Here is a 16,777-nt window from a genome sequence, read left to right as displayed (position 1 = left end):
ACACAAGTAAAAAACGTAAAAGAGGAAGTTTGTTTTCTTGGAACGCCACCGTGGAAAATACGCCACTAAAACAAACATGTCTCTTGTGGGACTAACTTTCCCCCTCTCTTACTTTTCTCTTTTTCGTGTCCTGCTCACTCTGTTCTTGGTTCATGATGTTCTGTCAGACTTCCTGGGATCCTTGGTTGACACCGAGTTGGATGGGGAAACAATTTCAGGTTAATTTCGGTCAGAAACACGTCTATAAGGTCTATAGTGATTGGTGATTAATGATTGCTTAAGTTAAGAGTTAATTATTGTCTGAGGACATACATTGACTCTGCTGAAGAGGTTAAGGCCTGGTTTTATTCACGTTTTAGTTTCACTTAACCTCTCTTCCTGTATTAGCTGGTTTTGATAGTGTGAGCATGTGTCACATGAGGACTGTATTGGATAAAAACCCTTGACATGTTTCTTCCTCTTTTCTGTACAAATCCTATTACACTTCTCTCTAGGGGTGTAAATATTTACTCTGACAACAATTTGATTTGGTTATAATTGTATCTTGAAATCATGGTGATATATCACTAATATTAATATAAATAAAAATAGATATTTAAAAATAAAGACATACTTAAAGTCATGAAGTTATATTATATTATTAATTGTATTTATTACATTATAAGTCAACTTTTGTTTCTCATTTAAATGAAAATTTGGATCCTGGACTGCATTTAAAACAAATAAATGTTGCAAATAAATATGCAATATTTTAGTTAAAGTCTGTTATTGTGTGTTTTTCAGATATCTGGTCACTGGGTGTGATCCTCTACATGCTAGTGTGTGGACACCCACCCTTTCAAGAGGCCAATGACAGCGAGACCCTCATCATGATCATGGACTGTCGTTACACTGTGCCAAACCACGTCTCTACAGAATGCAAAGAGTATGTATGTCACACACAACTAATAAACAGATTTCTCAGATTTAATCCAGAAGGAGGTTATTGTGTATTTATACACTGCTCTTTCATTATTTTTTTTTCTCTTGAAGCAAAATTGCATTAAATATAAGACTTGTTTACCACCAACATATTTTGTTTTATTAGTTCATTTTTCTTACTCCATTGGCATTTGTAATTTTCTTCTTTAAAGCATGAACCTCACTACATTTATGCAAAAAAACATTTGGGGTATGAATTTAATTCAAGTTACAGCAATGTTATCTTAAGCAATTTTGCTTCTGACATAAATTAAACTTGTTTTAATGTATTCACTGGGAAACACGATAGAAATAGATGTTTTTTGTTGATATCTAAATAGTCTTCTCTTCAGCATGATAGTAATTGGGCATTATGTAAAAAGTTTTATTAAATCTGCTGAGTGTTTTCTTCAGGGTCAGCAGATGTCATATATCAATGGTCTTTTCTTTCCATGCTGGTGCTGTAGAGTTCACTATTTCTGGAAACCAGTATTACCAAGGATATGACCCTGGTAAAACCCTTTCCACAAAGACCTAATCTGATGCATGGCCACAAAAACATGCTTGAGTAAATAGACTAGTTTTTAAGATGTCCCTGACAGCCGTGAGCCATTGGAACACAGTGTTTTGTTGTGGTGTTTTTTTTTGTTTTTTTTTCTGAGAACTGATAGGATGTAGTCTCTGAAAGCCTCTCAAACACCACTCCCTCGCACTCCAGTTTGTACCACTTTCATGCTAAACTTCATACCTACATGTAGACCAGAGCCCATCTGAACATACTGTACTTTTGTCTGTTTACACCCGCTTGTACCAGCCAATCACAGGTTCTGGGTCTCTAATTGACGCTTGAGCAAGCCAATTAGGCTTCTGTTTGGATGAGCAAAATGTTCTTGGAGGTTAGATTTAGGAGCAAGTTATGACAGACACACAAAATTTCCATCCTTGGGCCAGGTGACGGATAATGAATGAAACAGGTCATGGCAACTCGACTTTTTTTTTTTCCATAAGGGCTTTAACTAGATTTTCCAGATTGATTAGATGCACTTGACTACTTAACTAAGCTTTAGTATTAGCATTATTTGAATCATAATGTTGTAATGCTCTTAAGAAGGCTTGGGCATGATTTGGAATTTGGATTTTAATTGGAATCAAGTCACAAAAATGCTTTGCAACAATGCATAATTGCATGATTAATTTTTGACTAATTATGACTATTAATTCCCTCATATAGAGTACTTTTGTCCTCGGATGAGGAGACTTATTTCTCTTAGTTAAGTATTTTTCAAATAGATTTTACCATTAAGAACCAAAAAATGTCCTCCACATTGTTTTCACATAACTTAATAAAAAACAAATATCACAATTTGGGGTAACTTAAAGAATTCTGGTATATACTTTAATTTACTACAGTCCACCGAAAACATTTATTAAATGCATTTTATTCCATCATTGTCATTCATGCTGAAAAAAATAATTAAATGTGTTACTAAAAACACAAATTTCTTGTAATTCCATTTGTATGTAAACTTTAATTATAACATACAAAACATTCTCAGTTCACTTCTCAATGGTGCACAAGCCTGCTTTTAAGTGTGTTCCCCGCAGCTCTATAGTGACCAGATTTTTGCACAAGGCTGCCTTTTGTCAGAGTGAAGTTATTTTTAACTGGGTTTAGTCCAGGCTATTTGTAGTCAGAACATCCCCTAAGCAACAGCTCTCAGGCTTGAGTTTAGGTCTGAATCAGTCAATTGTGCAAGAGTGTGTGTACGAGTGTGTGTTAGACATCTGGGCTTGGCTGCACAACCAAACATAGTGACTGGGTCACATGATCTCCACCACAATCAAAAGCTTCCTTTAATGGGAAGGGTTTTCTTAGTGGAGAACACTTGTGTCTTCAGGCAGACTTTCAACTTGCTGTTCATCTTTTTTCCCGCCCTTCCTCACGGCTATTTAAGGTCTTGAGGTTAAACACCCCAAGAGACTCTGCTGATGTTCAAGGGCGATGGAGCATGTGGGATTATAAACACAAATACTAAAGAGACCTTAAAAAACACACTTCGAAAGGGAAAACATCTCCCCCTGCTGGTCATCTGTGTGAGAAATGTGTGCCAGTACCGCAGTGAAATAAAACACTCAAATGCCTTGAATAAACAAGCTGGGTGCAGTGCATTCACACATACACACACACAAGCTTGGATCTCAAGAGTTCCAACCAATTGCGTATTCTTTCTGTTCGCCTCACTGAAGCACCAATTCTCTGCAGGTGCTCATGAATATTAATCAGCAGAAAGATAAGCACTTCCTTTTCATTCTGTCTCCTCTGATGGCAAGATGCGCCTGTGCAATCATCGCCTGTCATCTAGGCAGAGAATATTTATTAAGATTGCTAGAAAAGGAAAGTATGAAAATTGCAACTAGAGTGAGACCGAAATGAAGTGAGATGGAGGCAAGAGTGATGAAGGGTGACAAAATAAAGCCTATTTGTGAATGATGGGATATTTCTTATTTCTTTTTCCCCCGACAGAAGGTCATGTCTGATGTTCTCGTTCTGCTCTGGTAAAAAAAAGAATAACAGTCTCTCATTATTCTCTCCCTCTCATTTTCCCTTTTTCCTATCAGTTTGATTTCACGTATGCTGCAGAGGGATCCGGCTAAACGAGCATCTCTGACAGAGATCGAGGGCCACTCTTGGTTGCAGGGTGTTGACCCTTCGCCTGCCGGGTACACAGCCGCCCCGCTCACCTCCCACCGCAATTTGTTACCCGAGGAGCACGAGTTCATATTGCAGGCCATGACCGGTGGCAGCATTGCTGACCGAGATGCCATCCAGGAGTGGGTATCTCTTTATTTTTCTTGGATATTTTCCTTTGGTCTCAGAGTAGCTTGGCCTCTTCAGATTTGCATTATGTAAGTTGTTAATACAAATGCATATTTTGTGATAGAGCATTGGAGGCTGACAGATATAACCACATCACAGCCACGTACTACTTGCTGGGAGAACGACTCCTTCGAGAAAAGCAAGAGCAGTCAAGTCTCTCTCCTGAACAAAGACATACACAGTAAGTCCCAGTATTCTTAAATGTATCATAGATCATTTTGAATCTGAAGGTGTTTTATCTTCTTAGGTGGTAGAGATAATCTTACCACATAACCCTCGGTACATAGGTTCCTAATACTGGTTACTGTTGTTACAGGAGACCCATGTCAGAACCTCTGGACTTGGTGAGCCAAATTCCCCGGACTGATACGCTAAGAGGAACCCCTCTAGGTCCCTTAGCACCTCTCGGTTCTCTGTCTTCCAGCTATGTCCGGCGTGGTGTGAGTGAATCTGGGGACCTGCTGGCTCCCAAACCCAACCGTCATGACAACTCCTTCAGTGACTTTTGCAGCACGGCTCCCTGCTTGAGCCTCGGTCTGCGCTCTCTACCTCCGGACCAACCTACTGTCAAGAGCCTTGGAGCCTTACAGCAGATCTGTGAGGAAGAAGAGGATGAGGATGATGAAAATGAGCAGAACAGGGATGAGACGAAGCTTGAGGTGGTACCAGGTAAACCGGATCCTCTTCTTTCAACGGATCTCTCGTTGAAACCTTCTACAACTTTATTGCAATCAGAGACTCAGAGGAGAACAGGGAGGCCGTCTTGTAAAGTGATGGGAAACTGTGAAACTCTGGCTGAGGAGGAGGAACTTGAGGAAGGGTCGGAAATCACAGAAGAGCAGAAGAAGCCTTCGGATTCAGTGTCTAACACTTCTGGCACCATGGAACATCAAGGACAGATGCCCCCAAACACTGAAGCCCATGTGGAAGAGGTAAACCACACAGAGCAACCAGGTAGAGGAAGGGACAAGGGTGTTTTCACCCACCCTAGTTTGTCTTTGGATGAGCAAGAAGGAGAACAGATTCAAGCTCCAAATATAGATGGACCTCCACCACCTCCCAGACTAGATGTTGTGCAGTGCTGCTGGGGACAGCGTGAACCTTCAAAGGACACCCTAGAAAACAACAATAACACCCTAGCCAAATCTCGACTGCTTGAAGTTGGTGTGGTGTCAACCCCTTGTGGTTCCCCGAGGTCCCTGCCAAGGAACCACTGTGTGGACCTGGGTCCCGATGGGGTGGAGATGCGTAAGACTGTGGGTGAAATCGAGAAGCCTGAAGAGGTACAACCAAAACCACAAAATGGCCTCCAGGGAACCAGGGACACAAATACTGACCCTGCTATCCGGGCTGATCCCAGCAAGGTCAAGAACGTAAACTTGCGAGAACGCCTGCTGCAGTTCCCGCTCTGTGAAAAAGCCTTGTCCTTCAACATTCAGCCCACCTCTAAAGAGAAGCTCCTCCCATTTGCACAGTACAACTGCTGCCATGTGTTGTAGAGGTTGTATCCCAAGATCAAGGAACAAACTGATATCAACCGAAACCCTCCAACCTCTACAACTCTGGAATTGTTCAGACAATAAAAGAAAAAGTGTGTTCTCACCTCATACTGTAACCTCAGAGGTGCTTTTCCACACAATCTACTTATTGTATATTTTTATTTTCTTTCCCAACCCAGAATTCCTTGCTGCTTTCCTGTAAAACAGTTAACCTCTTGGCAATGCTGTGTATACTAACACCTGTATCTACTGACACTGCTCACTATATTCTGTGCTATCTCAGAGACTTTGATTAGAAATATTGTATGTCTTGCTAGCGTAGGAGCTTTAATTCAATAACTTGTCATTTTGCACTGTAATATCTTTACCACAATAAGAGTTCCACCAAGTCATATCACTAAGCGAGTGGGTGAAGACCATGCTTCAGAGCAACACATAATAAGCCAACACAAGCCCAGACAATGAACAATCACAACAGTGGATGTTTAGATTTAAGAACTACCTGTCCAGTCAGTGTAGTAGTCCTGACAAGTTTTTGGTTTTCGTTTGACTTATTTTTGCAGGCACCTGTGAGGCAACAGTCTTTACTCAGAACTTTTAAGAAGTTGCATGCTGTGGCATTGTTGTTCCTACACCACTGTCTCATGCTAGCATGTTTGCAAGCATCTTTACCCTTAGGCAGTGGGGAAGGAAGCAGGACACTTTGCCACATTGATACAGTGAACAGTGACAGTTTGGGAGCATGGTTATGAGAGCATGCTAAATCAAAATAGCTTAGCATATAGCATTTTGAGAGCAGGGGACTGACCAGGGAAAGATGCTAAGTATATCTGTATATTTTCAAAAAAAACAAGAAGAGGGCTCAAACAGAGATTATTCTGAGAATTTATGAAGAGAGACTTTTTGTGAAATGAACATAATATTACACAAAATAGAAGACTGGTCTTCCTGGAGCTATATTTTAGAGTTTGTTTTAAAACTGCTAATTCTTGGAAATATTATGAAGCTTTTATCAAGTATTAGAGAGTTATCAAGGGTTTTTTGGAAAGATGGTGACAAAGACACTTTTTTTTATTTACATAAGGAGATATGATAGGGAGATTAATTACATAACATTCTATTTTTGTTTATCCATCTGCCTCTGGGTGCATCTTTAACATATGCTGTAAGGGGATAATCTGTTTGAAATATCCAGTCATGTACAGTGTATATATTCTTTTGGACATATTATGCTATTGGTATGATGTTGTATTTTGACCCTTGCACCATATACATACCAAACATTTCAACCCTTCCATTTTGATCTTACTCAGTGAACGTAGCCGTTTGATGACACTAGTTTGGTGACTGACAAAAAGGTCATATAGTTTCTTGTGTCATAGTTGTAAATACATTTGAAGAGCGGTATGCTAACGTAACGTTAACTAGCGTAGCTGAGCCTAGCTTAAAATGTACATTTGACAAAATCCAGCCTTCGTATGTTGCAATGGCATGAGTGAAGCTAGCGGTTACTGTTGTTTTACTTCCTAAACAGCCTAAACACATCACAGAATCTTTTAGATAGCAAATGTGACTGTGGTTACTTTTACTTTGGTACTCTAAAGGACGTCAAAGCTATTCAGTCACTTCACATGTTCGTAATTTTCTGCGCTATACGTAGTGCACTTGTCACCGGTGAATTATTTTTTTTGGTCACATACTGTAGCCAATGAAAGTGCAAATGTCAAATACACTTATTTTTGTTTGCGAAATCTTGGACCACAGATAAGCTTGACCAAATCAACAAAGAATAGATCATGTAAGAGGTGCATTAGGGAGAGATGGCAAGAAATATAGGCCTATATAGACACATTACATATCCATAACTTCTGAGATTTGAATTTTCATTCCCATTCTATGTTTAATCAAGGAACAGCCACCCTGGCCTAGGATGATTTGTAAGTACAACCTTCTGGACCAATCAGAGGGCAGAGTGATATATACGTAAAACCAGACATGCACTATATTTTCGTAATCAGCATTTTATTTTCTTCTTATTTTGATGTTTCTCATTTGACATGGGTCTCCATCCTTCAAAGCATCTGTAATCACTTTACAACGAAAGTCGGATTTGGGTTTGTCTATAGTCCCATTGACCCTTACTAAAACTATGACTGTCTCAATGAGATTAATTTATTTTTATATTTATTTATTAAAACTGATTAAACTGCCACTTGTGTTGTCCTATTTTTTTAATTAGAATTAGAGCACTAAACCACAGTGATCTTCATGTATGGCTGTTTATTGTATGATGTGGTTTTCTCAGTTTAAAGCCATTTGTAGAATATTTATTTTCAGTTTCTTCAAGGCCACTTACATCACTTAACATTTACATAACATATTAAGTGAAGCAAGCGTTGGGTGGTTATTCATACAGCAAAATCAGCTGTAATAATACGATCACTTTTGATGAAATGTAGAAATGCAACTGAGGACAAAAAGTTAAAATCATCACAATATTTCAACAAAAAAATGTAAAACAAATATACAAACAAAACAACAGCAACATTTTTTTTTTTAAATTAGCTGTTCCATTGTGATTGTGGTGAACTTTTGTTTTAAAATAATTAATACAGCACAATACGTCACCATGTTTACCCACTATCATAATTTTGTCGTCCTTGACTTTAATAATCTCTTTTCAGTAGTTTTCAAAAAGGTACCACTGACGCAAACAATTATTAACTTGGGCTGAAACACCCTGTAAACTATAAAAACTATCTTTGGTACACTGTGCCGTATGGTATATTAGCAAGCTAAATATGACTTTACAGCCAAGCACCGCCCTTCTTGTGATTGTCTTTATGGAAATAGTCTTTGGTTACTCTTCCATTTAGGCCTTTAATGGGACTTTATCCACCACACGAGAGCACATGATCCTCTGTGAGACAGAAATATTATATTTAATGACATTTCCGGTTATGTAAACAGTCCATAACCTACATTAGATTTAAAATAATTTGTTGGTTAATCACATGAGGCCTTTAGTCTATGATAAGAAATTAGATTAAATTAATAAAGTAATAAAAACATTACATTCTGTCAGCATTATTATCAATGTTGGAAAATAGCTAAAAATGACAGGCCATTTCTTTATGGCTGCTCTTGCAGCTAAAACTAGCATAATGGTTACTGCTACACTTTTTGTCTCGCCTTTGTATATAGATAGACTTTAAATGTAATACAGCTTGTTAAACTAAATACTAGAGTGCAAAATGCTAACAGTTAACATTAGTAGCTAAAGTTACCTGTTTTTTAAACGCTTGCATGGAGTGATACTCAATTTGTTCTCTCTTGATTCGGACCCAATCCGGTTCATCAGGGATCATGAAGGCCAAAATCATCTTCACCATGATCAGGGCATGCTAGAGAAAAACCAGCATGAGAAACAATTAAGCCACAATATTTATTCACAAACAGAGCAGCCAGCTAATTCACTTCAGATAAATGCTAGTACAAGTCATATTATGAGTTGGGAAGATGTAATTACAATGTTAGGTGCATTCAAAACACTTTGGTTGGAGCAAGATGGTGATGTACCTTTTTCAGAACAGCTTAGCATTAGCATTTTGTGAGCATGGGGACTGACAGTGATACATTTACCAAAACAAAAACAGCAACAATCTTGCTTGTAATTACAACTTTGTGGTGGTATTCATTTGTGTTCAAACACAATCTTTCCAAAAGGACTTGAATACACCATTAGTCACATTGATTTAAAGGGATAGTTCACCAAAATTACAATTTTCATTTTTTTAATCCTCATTTTCTTCCAAATCTGTGGTACATAAAAAGAAAATCTTGACCTTTTTGTCACAGCAAAATTTAAACTTCTTTGTTCTTTTTTTAAACTTGTGGTTACTCTTCTCATTTTTGAACACATATTTTTTTAAGGCTGTACCAAAATCCTCTCTAACCTCCACAATGACAGCAATGATGAGAACTTTGCTGCTGCTGAGACCGGCGTCCTCTGTGAGTTCCTTCACATGTGGCGACAGAAGCAGCAGCCAACAGTTAGACATAACCGAGATGAAACTCAGCACCTCAAACGCTGTCTAAAAAAAATACAAAGACACATATTAGAACTCAGTATAATAAAGCAAACATCCATATATACAGGACAGATCACAATCTGACCTGCCATACGCCCATGTTGGCCACAGGGGCGGAAAAGGGCTTGTTGAAGAGCTTGCAGAGCTTGTAGGCGTCTGTGCGGATCTCTGTGAGGTTGTTGAGCAGTAACAGAGGGGCAGTAAGAGGATAAACACAAGAGAAAAGGCTCAAGTAGCCAAACTGAACAAGCAGCTCGATGTACTCAGCAAACAGGCCCTGAAGAGGAACAAGGTTGAGAATTTAAGGAAAATATTATTCTTGTATTCTTGATATTTAAGCTTATTTGATTGATACTCACTGGGAAAATCGGCAGACTGCCCTGAGCCTGGAGATGGTCCACCTCTGGATCATCTTCCTTCAGGTTCCTGTCTGCAGATGTGATGAAACGGTCCACGAGGAAAGGAACCACCACCTCAGTGAACTGATTCACCACTTGAGTCACGATCAGAAGAGAGGAAAGCCTCTGGGGAGGAGATCACGGATATTGTGTTGAGATATAAATCTTAGGATTATATGTGAGAACGGTTTCTGAGGAAATTCCCACCTTGCGTAGAAGAGGCATGTCCTCCTTGAAGAAGGCAATGTGGAACAGCACAGCAAAGTTATTGAAAAAGGTGAACTGAATGAGAGAGAGAGGCGCATTCATTTAGTATTACACAGTCCTGCAGAACATATTTGTCTAGACATATACAGTTATCAGCATTTAAAATACGCTTGAGATCTTTGAGGTAAAACACATGCTATGAAGCACACTCTGACAGGTTATTTATAAGGGGTGGTGGGGGAAAAAAACAACATATGGCTATGTATACAATTATTAAACTCACCACAAGGACTTTGGTGGTATGATGATAATCAAAAGAGGATTCCTCCCTATGATTTTCTGAAAGACAAAAGAGGTAGCTATATTTAATATTGTATAACACACACACACATAAATATATATATATATATATATATATATATATATATATATATGTGTGTGTGTGTGTGTGTGTGTTTTCTTATTTCTACATGTATTTAATTATTATTATAAATAATTATAAATATTTAAAAATAATAATAAATTAAATATATAATGTATTTTAAATAAATTATTTAATAGAATTGTCAAACAATTGTAATTATTGAATATTATATATATAAGCAATAGTTGATCTGAATATCTCAATGCAATGTGCATTTTAATTATTTCTACAAAAATATATTCTATTATTTTGATATTCTATGTATATTTTTACTATTTTATTTTAAAAATATATCGATATTTTTTTCTTTACAGAATACTTTATATGAAAAGATTATATTATTAGTATATCATATTTACATTATAATTAGGTCTAATATTTTTTTATATTATATATAATTATAGTAAGAATTTAAATAAACAATTTAAATTAACATTAATTGAATTGAGCAAAACTCAATTAAAATTATGCTTTCATTATATGCCCTAGCTTTTTGACAAATAGTATTGAGTAGTTTTGCATCTCTCAACATTATAATCAGGTTCTTTTGCCTGATCTTTTTCTAACCTGCTTCTGTTAGCTGCAAGGCCACGTTGCGATATATATTCCCCAGCGCATTAGTGTAGACAATATGGGCTATAGAAGGGAGATATAGAAAGGCTGCTGTGAAGTATGATCCAGATGTTTTGTGCCAGTTTGAGACCAGGCGCTCAAAGAAGTAGAAACCTGCCATCCCCATGACCACCAGACCCAAAAACACCCCGACCACAGGCAATGACACCAGACCTATCCTAAGCCTCCTCTTCCAATCGGGAAACAGCGGCTCCAGTCTGCCCGTGACTGGATTGGTGCCGAGTTCTCCATGGAAACCTGGTCGGGGCTCTTGAAATTGTTCAGCTAAATTGAAAGTGCCCCAGCGATAGGATAAAGCTGCGCTCCTCCTCTTCCACAGCTCCATGAATACCGTGGACCACAGCATGCTGAAGACTGCCTGCACCATATAGGAGCTGACTGAAGGCTGGTCATTGTCGTCCTTCGGTGATTCCGGCACGCTCTCTGTTTTATTTCCACTGGAGAAGTTTGCGCTGGGGAGGAAAAACGTGATGAAGAGGCCTAGGATGGCTGGAGGAAACAATGACAAAGTGTAGAAGTCCAGGAAGCTGAAATAATAGGCTATAGTGCCACCAAAATAAGCATGGATGGAGTCTGTAAAGAGAAAGAATGATAGAGTTATAACAATAAAATAATTTTAATAAAATACAAACTATATTATATGTAGTTATTATATTTTAATATACATATTTTTTATTATAATATACATTTTTATATATATTATTTATAGGCTATATGCAAACTCTATCTATCTATCTATCTATCTATCTATCTATCTATCTATCTATCTATCTATCTATCTATCTACCTACCTATTGTTTTTATAGTTATAACATATTTTATGTTATATTGTTACCTGATTTCTTATCATATAAAAATATAGTACAGATAAAAAAATATGAAAGTAAGGAAATGTTTCAGTTTGTCAGGGATTTAATTTTTGTGGGGATATATATATATTAAAGTAAGAATATGTTTCATATATTTCTTAAGTTCCTTGCATCATAACATAAAATATTAGGGATGCACCGATACCGATACTAAGCTCCTGTACTCATACTCGTTAAAATGCCCCGATACCAAACGCCGTTACCACACAGCATGTGATAAGTCAGTGTCATATTCAGACAAAGAAATACAGACAACAGAACAAGAGACAGCAGAATGGAGTAATTAGAGATTAAGGATGTCTACGAAGTATATGAATGCAATGAAATTAATGTTAAACATTCAGTATTGATGCTTGTATAGCTGATGTGAGCGAGCTGATGGGCTAAGCAAAGCACACTGAGTGGATTGATCACGTGGAGGCGCAGATGCGCGAGCTCGTCGAGTGAATATCCCTTTCTCACAGACATCACTGGATAGTTTGTAGTTCGGTCGGATATGTCAAAAACAAGTAAGTAAAACAATACACGAGTTACTTAACGGTAGGGAGGGAGGGAGGGAGAGAGAGAGAAAGCGTGCGCGCACTTCTGTTGTGTGATCTTTATTGATGATCGCTCACTTGGCACACGCATCATTTGGCTTAAAACTAAATCGTAAATATAGGACAATTTATAGGGGTATTCACTATAAACCATCATTTATTTTCAACCTTAAGCATACACGACATTTGGTTTGACTGTATTTATTTGATAAATGAAGTTAACCAATTAACATTATACATACTCTTTTGGTTTCTATACCCAATATTTTAAAAATGTACAAATGCAATGAAAATATCAGTATCGGTACTCGGTATCGGCAAGTACCAAAAATAAACGTATCGTATCGGACGAGTACTGGAAAAAGTGGTATCGGTGCATCCCTATTATTTACCAAACGAGAGGGTTCCCTGTATATTTTACAGCATTAGTTAGGAGTGATTTTTTCCCCTAAGAAAACTAAACTATTGGTACCACCGGCATATGTCGTCCTGAACAATCGGCTAAAAGATTTTGTATAGGATATATATATGTGCCTTAAAAAAAACAGGTGTACAGAATTGGTAGCTTCACACAGCGAAATTAAATTTATAACACATTTATGAGTTCTAGTCAAATGACTTCATAAAGTTTTATTAGTCCCTCCATGATGGCACTAATATGAATTAAATGGTCCTGAGCAAAAGATAATTGTGTATAATTTAAAACCTGATGGGGAGGCATGTTTAGTTATGTGATATGAATGTGTTTGTTTGTACCTAAAGGCTGCCCCCACAGACTCTTGTGAGAGTACCACTGCTTCCCCAGAACCGACAGCAGCTTCTGCTCATGAAGAGGGGTGATGTTACGGATCACGCCTGCTTTCTCCAGCTTCTGTACTGCACCAGAGAGAGAGAGAGAGAGAGAGAGAGAGACAGACAGACAGACAGACAGACAGACAGACAGACAGACAGACAGACAGACAGATAGATAGATAGATAGATAGATAGATAGATAGATAGATAGATAGATAGATAGATAGATAGATAGATAGATAGATAGATAGATAGACATAGAGGGACAGGTCATTATCATATTAGGTTTCAACTATGGATATATCATTGAGAGTCTAGGTGGCATGCAGTGACTAAGCAGTTCAGAGAGAGAGGAGAGCGGAGCCTATTGGCTACTCATGGAACTGCATGCTATAAATAGTGTACTAGCATACTGTTTACTGCATACTGAGCAGAATGCACTGTATAATGTCTGCTATTTTACAAGGTCAGTTTATAAGTACAGTACCTTCACTGTTCAATAACATTTCCAATGCATGAAGAAAATGTGCATACTGCAAGCTGCAAAAATTGTATGATAGTATGCTAATTTGAAAATAGCCAGTTGAAAATAAATAGAATTATCTTTACATTTTGATCACATTTGATGCAAAAAAGTTATTAATTTTGTCAGTCCAGTCAAATAAGTCTACATACAGATTACTCACAGATGCTCTCTCTGGCTTTCAGCTTCCCTTTGGGTGCTGGGATTCCTGGGATACGCTGGTCCTCCATGGCTCTCATGGAATCCAGTTCATGTTTGATGATGTACTGCCTCTCGGCCAGCGTCAGGAACTGCTGCATGTTGTCTGCAGAAACAGTCAAATAACAGTGAATTTTAAGCTAATAAAATTAGCCGGATGCTCACGTTTACATGCTAACACATAGAATAACTTTCATTCATCAATCATTAACAAACATTATGTAATGCTTAATGAATCATAAAGTTAATATATATTCACATATTTAGAAACGTGAAATAATGTGCTTGTTAATGTTTACTAATAAATGTATTAAACATTACCTAATAATTAATGTTTTGTGTAAATTAAAATGCTTACAAATGATGAATAGTCTCTACTTTAGATCGGGTACTGCAAAAACATGAACAAATGATTAATAAATGATTTGTAAAGATGTGAAAATAGGTGTCAATTTCAGTATTTGGGACACTTTTTGCCATCGGAATGACTGCTCATAAAGGAACTAATGATCAGTAAATGTTTATAAACATTTACAATTAATGAGTAGTTTCCACTTTAGATAAAAATATTAACAAATAATTAATAATTGATATAAGATGTGCAAAATCAGCATGAGCTAATATGTGAACTGAAGTTTAATGACACTTTAACATTAGTTAACATTAACAAGCACATTAGCTCATATTTAGATATGTGAATATATATATTAAGTAATGATTAGTTAAACATTATATAATGTTTGTTAAAGATTTATTAATGAAAGTTATTATAAAGTGTTACCATTTTATTTATCAAATATTCACCAATGTTACAAAAGTTGTCACGGTCCTCAAAGGAGAAGGCTGTCATGTTTCCATCCTGGTAGGTTTTGCAGAGGCCCAGGTCCTCAGTCACTTGGAGAAGGGTACAGCGAGGAGCTGCCACAACTATCATGTCCCCTTTCATGTCCTCACCGGGGTGAACTAACAGTTGAGCTCCTAAAACACAGGATAATGAGTTTTAAAAGTTTATTTAATATTACTACTACTATTCATTTTAGTGCTCTTACCTCCAGCCTTCACAGGTGCAGATATCACAGACATGATCCACTGTTTGGTGATGGGCTGGATGTTCTCAGTCAGCTGGATCAGAACCAAAGGCTCTATGTGGCTGGAGATACAGCAGGGGCAGCTGACCCGGGACCAGGAGCTGGGTCCTGTCACCTTGGCCGGGGCTGAAAGTCCCTCTTGAGGTTCCTTCTGGGACGTCATGGTGTCCCTGTGGAATTGTAACCCATGAGACAGTATGTATATTTATTTTACTGTGTTCTTCATTTTGCTATATACGTATTTCTTAATAGTTTTCAAGAGTCAGGTGCAAAACAGGGCCTGAAACTTTATTTTTAATTATTATTTCAGTATTTATTATTAATGTAAAATGTATTATTAGTAGTATTATTAAATTTAAATATATATTTTTTTGTTAATAGTCTGCACTTTCCGAGAGTCAGGTACAAAATGGGCTAAAACTGTATTTATTATTTGAATTATTATTTACTTATTTATAACTAAATATTATAATATTAAAGTATTTTGTTGTCATTTATTTATTTTTGCTGTTGTTGAGAAATATAATACATTTATATGAGAAATATAAATGTATCATATTTACATTTATATTTTATATGAAAAGGAAACCTTTTTATATTTCAAATTCATAAAATAAAAACATAAAAAATTTTAGTAAAACAAATTTTAATACTTTGTTTGACAATGCAGTCAATATTGATACAATAATGTGAAAAAAAGTTTATATATATATATATATATATATATATTATTTTAATTGTTAGACAGCTGAAATGGTCAAGACCTCTTAGGCCAAAATCATCATTTTAAGGGCGATGCTGACATTTGCATGAACTACTTTTCATGCTAGGTTAATTTTATGTTAAATAATAGTGAACTTGTTTTTGTTGATTACAAAAAAACAAGATTTGTGCCTGTAATATTTCAAAAACATATTAAGCAATTTGTGGAAAGAGCCTATAAAGAGGGTCTATAAAGAAATAAACAATTTTTTACAACTGACCCGCAAGATTAAAGTCCGAAACAAATAAAGAAGCGAATGGAAACAAAACACACATCAACAGTTCATTCAAATCACCTCCTATAAATGCAAACATGTGAGTGAGTTATCAGATACCTGGCTGTTTGAAAGACAATAGACAAGCTCATACCAAACAAAACACCCTTTTACAGTATCCACACAAACATCAAGTACTGAACTACATCATTCCAGCTAAAGCAGAGTGCTTCAGGCACTTAAGAGAAACATAGCATTGAAGACTGAAAGCAAGATCACAGGCTTTGTTTACAATGCCAAAAATGACTAAAGTTGTACCTTAAACTCAAATGAGAGTGAAACTAAAACATAAACAGGAAGTGAGCGAGTTACAGAACGCAAGAGAAATACTGTAGATGGAAAGGAAAAGGTTCTGCAGGCTACCTGTCAAAGCCAGGGACCTTCTTCTGTCGGAGCGCTTGAGTTTTGTTGATGTTCACTCCCCCTCCAGTGTGCTGTTTGAAACAAATAAGTGTGAAAGTGTGAAAAACTGAAAGTCAGACTGTACGGCACACTTCTAGAATGGGTTGTTCCCCACACTAACCCTGTTCAGAGCCAATCCATTCGCTGGTTTACTAGGAGAGAAGAGGAATGCAGTTGAACGTCTCTCCTCCCAGCCTTTAGGGTGTGGAAGGACATTTTAATTTTTTCTGATGGTGGAT

General features: G+C 37.0%; 2 protein-coding genes across 3 annotated transcripts in view; one reads left to right on the top strand and one right to left on the bottom strand.

Moving 5' to 3' along the window:
• The window catches only part of snrkb (SNF related kinase b), a 26,099-nt gene extending 18,551 nt beyond the window's left edge, over positions 1 to 7,548 (top strand). Inside the window, exons 3-6 of the mRNA XM_079414734.1 lie at positions 784 to 925; positions 3,580 to 3,792; positions 3,903 to 4,019; positions 4,155 to 7,548. Of these exons, the coding sequence (XP_079270860.1) occupies positions 784 to 925; positions 3,580 to 3,792; positions 3,903 to 4,019; positions 4,155 to 5,337 (1,655 nt within the window). The 3' untranslated portion in view covers positions 5,338 to 7,548. The remainder of the gene's footprint in view (positions 1 to 783; positions 926 to 3,579; positions 3,793 to 3,902; positions 4,020 to 4,154) is intronic.
• Positions 7,347 to 16,777, bottom strand: ano10b (anoctamin 10b). 2 transcript variants are annotated; one of them, XM_079414735.1, is made up of 14 exons: positions 16,660 to 16,777; positions 16,500 to 16,570; positions 15,061 to 15,269; positions 14,816 to 14,989; positions 13,977 to 14,117; positions 13,255 to 13,374; positions 11,025 to 11,663; positions 10,317 to 10,372; positions 10,034 to 10,108; positions 9,788 to 9,952; positions 9,514 to 9,705; positions 9,294 to 9,431; positions 8,625 to 8,741; positions 7,347 to 8,257 (listed from the first exon to the last, which is right to left on the bottom strand). In XM_079414735.1, exons 3-14 carry the CDS (start codon positions 15,260 to 15,262, stop codon positions 8,210 to 8,212), a joined length of 2,067 nt encoding a protein of 688 aa, XP_079270861.1. In that variant the 5' UTR covers positions 15,263 to 15,269; positions 16,500 to 16,570; positions 16,660 to 16,777; the 3' UTR covers positions 7,347 to 8,209. The 2 variants fall into 2 exon arrangements, with proteins under 2 accessions (XP_079270861.1, XP_079270862.1); XM_079414736.1 differs by having other exon boundaries at positions 16,500 to 16,662.

The sequence above is a fragment of the Barbus barbus genome (genome assembly GCF_936440315.1).
Source record: "Barbus barbus genome assembly, chromosome: 50".
NCBI classification, from domain to species: domain Eukaryota; kingdom Metazoa; phylum Chordata; class Actinopteri; order Cypriniformes; family Cyprinidae; genus Barbus; species Barbus barbus.
The sequence above is the reverse complement of the archived record's forward strand: the minus strand, read 5'-3'. Positions and strand labels throughout refer to the sequence as shown.

What these genes read in the sequence shown, in the direction of transcription:
- ano10b (XM_079414735.1), bottom strand. Translation starts at nt 15,262, where the DNA reads ATGACGTCCCAGAAGGAACCTCAAGAGGGACTTTCAGCCCCGGCCAAG. An exon ending in ACATGCCTCTTCTACGCAAG is followed by an intron (nt 9,953 to 10,033) that starts GTGGGAATTTCC and finishes TCTCCTCCCCAG; the next exon opens with AGGCTTTCCTCTCTTCTGAT. An exon ending in CCAACATGGGCGTATGGCAG is followed by an intron (nt 9,432 to 9,513) that starts GTCAGATTGTGA and finishes TATTTTTTTTAG; the next exon opens with ACAGCGTTTGAGGTGCTGAG.